This window comes from Bos indicus x Bos taurus, chromosome 26 (assembly GCF_003369695.1).
Source record: "Bos indicus x Bos taurus breed Angus x Brahman F1 hybrid chromosome 26, Bos_hybrid_MaternalHap_v2.0, whole genome shotgun sequence".
Taxonomy (NCBI): domain Eukaryota; kingdom Metazoa; phylum Chordata; class Mammalia; order Artiodactyla; family Bovidae; genus Bos; species Bos indicus x Bos taurus.
Window position 1 is genome coordinate 37,855,175 of NC_040101.1, and position 9,803 is coordinate 37,864,977.

A 9,803-nucleotide genomic window follows, 5' to 3' on the forward strand; every position below is an offset into this window, starting at 1 on the left:
GCCACAAAATGGGAGAAAATATTTGCATAGTGTATCTATAAGAGGTTAATATCTAGAATATATAAGGAACTTCTACAACTCAATAACAACAAAAAACAATCTGATTGAGAAACAAAGGATTTGAATAGACATTTCTACAAAGAAGATACACACAGATGGCCAAGAAGCACATGGAAAGATGCTCAACATCACAATCATCAGAGAAATGTAAATTAAAATTACTTCACTCCCAGCAGAGTGGCTATTATAAAACACACATGCAAACACACACAAGATAACAAACAAAAAAAGTAAATAACAAGTATTGGAAAAGATTTTGGAGAAATTGGGACCTTTGTGCCCTGTTGGTTGGAATGTAAAATGGTGCAGCCACTATAGGAAACAGTTCAGAGTTTCCTAAAAAAAAAAGCAAAAAAAACCTATGATCCAGGAATTTCACTTCTGGGTAGATGACCAAAAGAACTGAAAGCAGAAATTCAAACAAATATTTGTACACACATATTCATAGGAGCATTATTCACAATAGCGAAAAGGTGGAAACAACCGAAGTGTCCATCAGCTGATGAATGCATGAGTAAAATGTGGATTATACATATGATGGAATATTATTCAGCCTTAAAAAGGAAGGAAATCTTAACACACGCTACTATGTCCATGAAACCTGAAGAAGTCAGACTAAGTGAAATACACTAGTCACAAAAGGACAAATGCCTCTGAGCCACAACTAGAGAAGCCCGCACGCCACAATGAAGACCCAGCAGAGCCAAAATAAAAACAAAACCCAACAAACTAAAGGACAAATGCTGTATGATTCCACTTGCAAGAAGTACCTAGAGCAGTGAATTCACGGAGACGGAAAGGAGAATGAAGGTTGAAGGGGGAGGAGGAAGGGAGGAATGAAGAGTCAGCATTTAATGGGTACAGAATTTCAGTTTTGGAAGAAGAAAAAAGTCCTGGAGCTGGATGGTGGTGATGGTTGCACAACAGTGTGAATGTACCTAATGTCACTGAATTGTACACTTAAAATGGTTTAAATTGTTAAATTTTGTGTTTTGTGTATTTAATGACAATTTACAAGAAATTACCCCTTTCTAACATGGCAGAGCACATCTATGTGCCCGCTCTGTTCTTCAGGCAATGTTTCTGACAGGAAGAGTGGTCTCAGATATCTAACTCCCTTAATAATTAGGACTTTTCAGTAACAAACTTTTCATTGTAATTAGTGAAAAATGTCACAAGATGTCACTCTTTAGCTGAAAAATTATTCCTATTTGCTTCAGTAGTCAGTAACTATAAGTAATGCCAGCTGCTGCTGCTGCTGCTGCAAAGTCGCTTCACTCGTGTCCGACTCTGTGCGACCCCATAGACGGCAGCCCACCAGGCTCCCCCGTCCCTGGGATTCTCCAGGCAAGAACACTGGAGTGGGTTGCCATTTCCTTCTCCAATGCATGAAGGTGAAAAGTGAAAGTGATAAAAGCCTGTATATAGTACTTTGCTTATACAAATAAGGTTTTCTGGGAAAGAGAATCCATTTTACAGCTGTGAAATGGATTAATAAGCTACTCTGTTTATAAAATCTATATTAATATTTCTTAATTTCATTGATACTAAATGTTTTTCAGTTTAAATTGAATTGGTGTAATCAAGACCTAACTAACTTTGCAAGTGATAGTAGTAAATGCAAAGGTGAAATGTAAATATCTTTAATCATTTATAAAGTTAAGTGGCTTCTGGCTTTAACACTAAATGATGTGTGACATTGGGTAAGTCCTTTAACCTCTCTCATTTCACCAGAGTGGTAGAAATGTCCTTCCTTAGGTCAACATACACTCCTAGATGTTTACTTTGTGCAAAAACATATATAAACACATTCTAATAATAAAATATTCTGATTTTTATAGTAGTAGCTGACTGTGGCTCAGATGTACTCCTTATTACCAAATTCAGACTGAAATTGAAGAAAGTAGGGAAAACCACTAGATCATTCAGGTATGACCTAAATCAAATCCCTTATGATTATACAGTGGAAGTGAGATATAGATTTAAGGGCCTAGATCTGATAGATAGAGTGCCTGATGAACTATGGAATGAGGTTTGTGACATTGTACAGGAGACAGGGATCAAGACCATCCCCATGGAAAAGAAATGCAAAAAAGCAAAATGGCTGTCTGGGGAGATCTTACAAATAGCTGTGAAAAGAAGAGAAGCCAAAAGCAAAGGAGAAAAGGCAAGACATAAGCATCTGAATGCAGAGTTCCAAAGAATAGCAAGGAGAGATAAGAAAGCCTTCCTCAGTGATCAATGCAAAGAAATAGAGGAAAACAACAGAAAGAGAAAGACTAGAGATCTCCTCAAGAAAATTAGAGATACCAAGGGAACATTTCATGCAAAGATGGGCTCGATAAAGGATGGAAATGGTATGGACCTAACAGAAGCAGAAGATATTATGAAGAGGTGGCAAGAATACACAGAAGAACTGTACAAAAAAGAGCTTCACGACCCAGATAAGCACCATGGTGTGATCAGTCACCTAGAGCCAGACATCCTGGAAAGTGAAGTCAAGTGGGCCTTAGAAAGCATCACTACGAACAAAGCTAGTGGAGGTGATGGAATTCCAGTTGAGCTCCTTCAAATCCTGAAACACGATGCTGTGAAAGTGCTGCACTCAACATGCCAGCAAATTTGGAAAACTCAGCAGTGGCCACAGGACTGGAAAAGGTCAGTTTTCACTCCAATCCCAAAGAAAGGCAATGCCAAAGAATGCTCAAGCTACCGCACAATCACACTCATCTCACATGCTAGTAAAGTAATGCTCAAAATTCTCCAAGCCAGGCTTCAGCAATACATGAACCGTGAACTTCCTGATGTTCAAGCTGGTTTTAGAAAAGGCAGAGGAACCAGAGATCAAATTGCCAACATCTGCTGGATCATCGAAAAAGCAAGAGAGTTCCAGAAAAACATCTATTTCTGCTTTATTGACTATGCCAAAGCCTTTGACTGTGTGGATCACAATAAACTGTGGAACATTCTTCAAGAGATGGGAATACCAGACCACCTGACCTGCCTCTTGAGAAATCTGTATGCAGGTCAGGAAGCAACAGAACTGGACATGGAACAACAGACTGGTTCCAAACAGGAAAAGGAGTACGTCAAGGCTGTATATTGTCACCCTGTTTATTTAACTTCTATGCAGAGTACATCATGAGAAACGCTGGACTGGAAGAAGCACAGGCTGGAATCAAGATAGCTGGGAGAAATATCAATAACCTCAGATATGCAGATGACACCACCCTTATGGCAGAAAGTGAAGAGGAACTAAAAAGCCTCTTGATGAAAGTGCAAGAGGAGAGTGAAAAAGTTGGCTTAAAGCTCAACATTCAGAAAACTAAGATCATGGCATCCGGTCCCATCACTTCATGGGAAATAGATGGGGAAACAGTGTCAGACTTTATTGTTTTGGGTTCCAAAATCACTGCAGATGGTGACTGCAGCCATGAAATTAAAAGATATTTACTCCTTGGAAGGAAAGTTATGACCAACCTAGATAGCATATTCAAAAGAAGACCTTTGCCAACAAAGGTCCCTCTAGTCAAGGCTATGGTTTTTCCAGTGGTCATGTATGGATGTGAGAGTTGGACTGTGAAGAAGGCTGAGCGCCGAAGAATTGATGCTTTTGAACTGTGGTGTTGGAGAAGACTCTTGAGAGTCCCTTGGATTGCAAGGAGATCCAACCAGGCCATTCTGAAGGAGATCAGCCCTGGGATTTCTTTGGAGGGAATGATGCTAAAGCTGAAACTCCAGTACTTTGGCCACCTCATTCGAAGGGTTGACTCATTGGAAAGACTCTGATGCTGGGAGGGATTGGGGGCAGGAAGAGAAGGGGACGACAGAGGATGAGATGGCTGGATGGCATCACTGACTCGATGGACGTGAGTCTGAGTGAACTCCGGGAGTTGGTGATGGACAGGGAGGCCTGGTGTGCTGCGATTCATGGGGTAACAAAGAGTCGGACACGACTGAGCGACTGAACTGAACTGAACTGAAACTTCTAATTTCTGTAAGAAGTTAAGTTTGATTTATAATACCTAAAAATAATCAAAAGATCAATGCTCACTCCTGGGTGAAATGCTGGACAATGTAAGTCAATAAACTAGGATATTACATTTTTATCAGTAGTAACAGTTTTTAGGATTAATATTATTAGGATGAGAAAAATATTCGAAATCGTGGGTGAAAATAAAGAACTCAGAATGATATAAAAATCAGAGTGTAAACAGTGCCGAGGTTAGGCTGTTTACAGTTGTTTTTGCTTCATTTTATTTAACTCTTAAAACTCAGATCTTTCTGTTTTACCTTTCATTTCCAAATGATATTTTCCATATTTATGTAAAAGGAGAGGGGGTATAGTAGGTAAAGTGTACGGGTTGCTTTTTGTGGTCATAAAAATGTTGCAAAGTTAACTGTAGTGATCGTTGCACCTGTGAATATATTAAAAACCATTGAATTTTACACTTTAAATGGGTGAACTGTATAAAAGGGCTTCCCTGGTAGCTCAGACAGTAAAGAATCTGCCTGCAGTTTGGGAGACCTGGGTTTGATCTCTGGGTTGGGAAGATCTCCTGGAGGAGGGCATGGCAACCCTCTCTAGTATTCTTGCCTGGAGAATCCCCATGGACAGAGAAGCCTGGCAGTCTGTAGGTGGCAAAAAGTCGGACACGACTGAGCAACTAAGCACAGCAAAATGGTAAATAAAGTTGTTATTAAATGATGAAGGAAGCACTATTCAAACATTTTTTTCTATTACTGCAAATATAGTTATGAACGCCTATTTTTAAAAGAGTACTGAGAACAACTGAGTTGGAGGGACCGATAAATTGGAAGTATGGGATTAACCGATGCACACTACTGTATATAAAATAGATATACAACAAGGGTTTACTGTAGATCACAGGGAACTATATTCAATCTCTTGTAATAAAGTATAATGGAAAAGAGTTTTTACAAGGAATATTGCTATATATGTATAACTGAGTTACTTTGCTGTACACCTGAAACTTACACAGTATTGTAAATCAACAATAATTCAATTAAAATAAATAACAGATCAAGTAAGAAAAAATACGTAAGAGGAAAGAAAAGAATGACGTTAAAATTCGGGTGATTAAACCCTGGAATCAAAAAAGATTTCTATTTCATGATATATCATCACTTACATCATACGTGTGTGTGTGTGTGTCTGTGTGTGTCTGTCTGTGTGTGTCTGTGTGTGTGGCGCGGTGATGGGAAATTTCCCGGTGAAAGAGAAGTTGGGGAGGGGCGTAGTGGGGGCGTAGTGGGGGAGGCCCCTTCTGTTCCATTGATAACACGTTCATTCACTGGGAGTCGGCTTAAAACAGACTAATCCTTCACGCAGTAATTCGCTTTACCTTAATAAGGCCCTGCCACCTCTCCCAGAATTCGGTAAGTTCAAAGTGCAGGAAAAGTGCATTTTTCCAAAGAATAATTTGAAACGATTTTGTATATAATTACTGGAGGGTGGGAATGGGTGAAGGTGGTAATTACCAGGCGTCGCTTTGCTATAGTATTTGCACTGGGGAGATGATCTCAATGCGCAAATAGTTTCAAAAAGATTGTTTAGCTAGTAATTGGTTTTTTCTCAGGAAAACTTTTCAGAAGGGCCCTTTCGCAAGCTGCTGCTGCCCCCTGGAAACCAGCGCCCAGGGAGTCTGGGGAGGCGGGTTGGCAGATGCCTGTACTCTGTCAGTAGCCGTCTCTGCCTCTGTCCCCAGGACCAAAGGATGCTGCTCTCCTGGCCCCGCTACCGCTGAAGCGCCCAGGGGGCCCCTGGAGAGCCGACCTGAGCGCAGAAACCGCAAGCCATGAGTCCTCTTAAGCGGCGAGCGTCGCTCTCACTTCTGCTGCTGCTGGGCGGCTGCCTCCTCGCGGCCGCCGGGAGAAAGCAGGGGGCGGCCGGCGTCGCGGCCGAGTCGGCTTCGGGCTCCGCAGGCGGCTCCTCCGGCCGCTTTGTCAGCCCCGAGCGACACACGTGCAGCTGGCAGCTCCTGCCGCCCGCCCCAGGGCCCGAAGCCGGCAGCGAGCTGGCGCTGCGCTGCCAAGACCCGGACGGGGCGCGCCACCGATGCGTCTACCGCGGAGAGCCCGGGCGCTGCGCTGTCTACGCCGCCCGCCGCTCGCACTACTGGATGCAGGTGCTGAGCGGGCTACGCAGGAAGCGGCGGCCCTGCCACGACCCGGCGCCGCTCAAGGCCCGCCTGTGCGCCGGGAAGAAGGGCCGTGGCGCGGAGCTGCGCCTGGTGCCCCAGGCACTCCCGATCGTCAGCCCCAAGGCGGCGGCGAGCTTAACCCGGGACCCCAAGCCCCGGGCCAGGAGCCGGGGGCAGCCCCGAGAGCCCGCGCTCGGCCGCGTGACAGGGGCCCCGCCTCCCCCGAGCGCGCCGCCCAAAGGGAAGCCCTCTGAGCAGAAGCCCAAAGCGGGCAAGAGGAAGGCGGCCTGGGACCCAGACGAGGAGCGACCACTGGGGACCGGGCCTGATCCCGATGGGCTGGACGAGAACGCGAAGCTCACGGACACCTACTGTGCTGAGAAGTGGCACTCCCTCTGCAACTTCTTTGTCAATTTCTGGAATGGCTGAGGATGCGGGCCTGGGGAAGCCTGGGGAAGAGGGGTGGGGGCCGGGGGAGGGGGGTCTATGCCCAGCCAGGGAGGGAAAACTAAGGGCATCCTAGGCCAGGAGATGCAGGAGAGTGGGGGAAGAGTCCCCGTTCTAGAAGGGGACTGGGGGGTAGAGTGGGGGTGGGGGGCTTGGGATGGGAGTGTAAAGGGTATGGACAGTCCCTGAGACAGCAGAGAAGTTAAAAATTATTGAGTCGAGCCTGATTAAGAGCAGAAGAAACAGTGGAAACAGACGTAAGTAGGCATACCTTAAATATGCAAAAACTGTAGACTGGGGAGAAAGATGGGTACAGAGAGAGGCTGAAAAAAGGAAGTGGGGAAAAGTGACTAAAATGATGTGACTCCTGTGGGAAGCAGGATACAAAGTACACTATTTAACACGTTTATACTACAATTGATAACCTGAGCCAGACTGATATTCAGTGTCTTCTCATCTACTCATCTACTTGACAAGATTACTTTTTTTCTCTTTAGGAATTAGAATGAACTTGGGTGCTGTCTCCAGTCATAGATGAACCCTATAGGGATCAAAGCCAATGGGAGCTCAAAATTAACTCCAGTGAAAAGATTTTCCAGATGATTTGCCTCTGAATTCTTTTAGAAGTATTGCTTTTAAACAGAGTGATGCCTGGTATTCTGAAACTTCCCCATTAACCTTCCAAAATCAGAAGTGAATTATAGAAGTTGGTTTTAAAAAACAATTTTGTTTGATCGTGTTTTTAAAAACAGCTAAAATGTAAGCACACATCTCAGAATGGAAGTCATATCTCTGTTTCATGTAATTGTTAACATATTACATTTTAAATAAGATGTAATAATAGACTTTGCACACATTAGGTGCTCAATAAAAATTGTATGGCTAGATTTAAAGAACTGGCAGGACAATGGAAATTTTGATTGCATTTGATCTAGTTCTGACTAAACCTTGAAGTTGTAAGTTCCTAAAAATATCTCGAATTGCTGGGGGAAGACAAGAAGTAAGAAGTCTGCATAAGGGAAAAATCACAAACTGGCAAACCTGAGCCCTATCATTCCTGTTTGCCCTGCATGTAGTTATAGCATTTTTCTGCTCTTCCTCCCTTCCTCCCAATTGGGATTTATTGCCAGCATTGAAAATTAATTTCATATAAAAAGCCAGATGTTTGAATTCTTGTGTAAAATTAGATCTGACAACATTCGACACACCTTTCTACATGGCAACATGATGCTGAAGTTGGCTGCCCTCTTTAGATTATTTTCCTTAAGATTTATTTCATTACTTTGGGCTGTGGTGGATCTTCCTTGCTGCCCACAAGCTTTCTCTAGTTGTGTCTAGCAGGGGCTACTTTTCATTGTGGTTCAAGGGCTTCTTACTGTAGTTGCTTCTCTTGTTGCAGAGCAGGGGCTCTAGGGTGCAGGAGTGTGGGCTTCAGTAGTTGCTGCAAGTGGGCTCAATAGTTTTGGCTCCCAGGCTCTAGAACAAGGGCTCAGTAGTTGTGGCGCCTGGGCTTAGCTGCTCTGCAGCATGTGGGATCTTTCCAGACCAGCAATCAAACCCGGTGTCCCTTGCATTGCAAGGTGGATTCTTAACCACTGGACCACCAGGGAAGCCCTTAGATACATTTTCCTGAGTTTTTCCACTGCTCCTGCACATCTTATCAGTGGACTTTATTCATTCATATTATAGGGCTCAACCTGAGACTTTTGAGCCACCACCAGATAGAAGGGTTTTTGGCTGACCTGTTCTTCTCACCTCCTACCCTTTAAAACAATCGTAAATCCAACAATCTGACAGATACTGAATATCTCCTGAACTTCTCCCTCCTTGAACAGCCCCTAGAAAACTAGGGGCTGTAAACTTTTACCTGTTCTGTACATTCTTCACACAGTTGGCAAAACATTGAGATTGATGAGATGTCTTTCAATGACAGCCACTTGAAAGGAGATGAGAATGTTTCTGCTTTTGGAGGCTTGGGGACCACAGCTGCCCTCCCAGCTCCATGGCTCTCTTACAACTTCAAAGAGCAGTTCTCCTTACTTCCTGCCGGACGCTTATGGACTTCAGAGCTTTGATGAACTTACCCCAAGTTTGTCCCTCTTGTGACCTCTGACTCACCACATTCAAACTCTTCCCCATTTCAATTGTTAAAACAGGCTCCAAAGCTCTCCTTTCCCTTTTGTAAAGCAAGACGGCTGCTTCAGCCATATTAAAATTATTCAGTGGTCATTATATACAGACAACAGCAGAACTAAAATAATGTAAAGTGCCACTAATAATGACTAGCCAAGGCAAAATACCTTGGGCTTCCCTGGTGGCTCAGACAGTAAAGAATCTGCCTGCAGTGCAGGAGACTTGGGTTCGACCTCTGGGTTGGGAAGACCCCCTGGAGAAGGAAATGGCAACCCACTCCAGTATTCTTGCCTGGAGAATCCCATGAACAGAGTAGCCTGGGGGGGTTGCAAAGAGTTGGGACACGATTAAGTGACTAGCACACACACATAAGGTAAAATACCTAAGAATAAACTCAATGAAAAAATATGCAAGAGCTACATGTAGAACACAGAAATACACTTGAGGGCAGAACAGAAAGACCTGAGTAAATTAAAACATATATGGATTGTGATTATGACTATTATTAAAGAAGGCTTAATATTAAAAAATGTAAACTAATCTACACATTTAAACATGATAACAACAAAATGCCAAAAGGATTTTGTGGTGTGAGAACTGGGTAGACTGATTCTAAAGTTCCAAAGGAAAATCAAAATGAATTTGGGGACTAGACAGGTGCAGGGTTGTATGTTTCAGAGAGGAAGAGAAGAAAAGAATGCTTTCATTAAGGGCACAACTTGAAATGGCTAAATACAGAATCTCCCGAAGGACTGTCAGTAGCACAGTGCAAAACAATGTAAATGACGTGAGGGCACTGTTTCTAGGTAACCACAGGGACTCTTCTCCATAAAAGGCCAGAAACTACGGACCAGCACTTCAGTTGACAGTTGCCGCCTTTGAGCTGGGTGGTCATGTGATCCTGGCCGCACTGAGTACCCTAAACCTTTGATCCGCCTGTTCTTTTGTTCCCACACGTAATGATCACAATGAGGATGATTCTTCTCCACAGGGAGACAG

At 43.6% G+C, this 9,803-nt stretch overlaps 1 protein-coding gene across 1 annotated transcript; it reads left to right on the forward strand.

Annotated features, from left to right (window-relative positions):
* The first annotated feature begins 5,252 nt into the window (after positions 1-5,252).
* Positions 5,253-6,680, forward strand: FGFBP3 (fibroblast growth factor binding protein 3). The gene is made up of 2 exons (XM_027528872.1): positions 5,253-5,460; positions 5,790-6,680. Exon 2 carries the CDS (start codon positions 5,880-5,882, stop codon positions 6,651-6,653), a length of 774 nt encoding a protein of 257 aa, XP_027384673.1. The 5' UTR covers positions 5,253-5,460; positions 5,790-5,879; the 3' UTR covers positions 6,654-6,680.
* Positions 6,681-9,803: the final 3,123 nt, after the last annotated feature.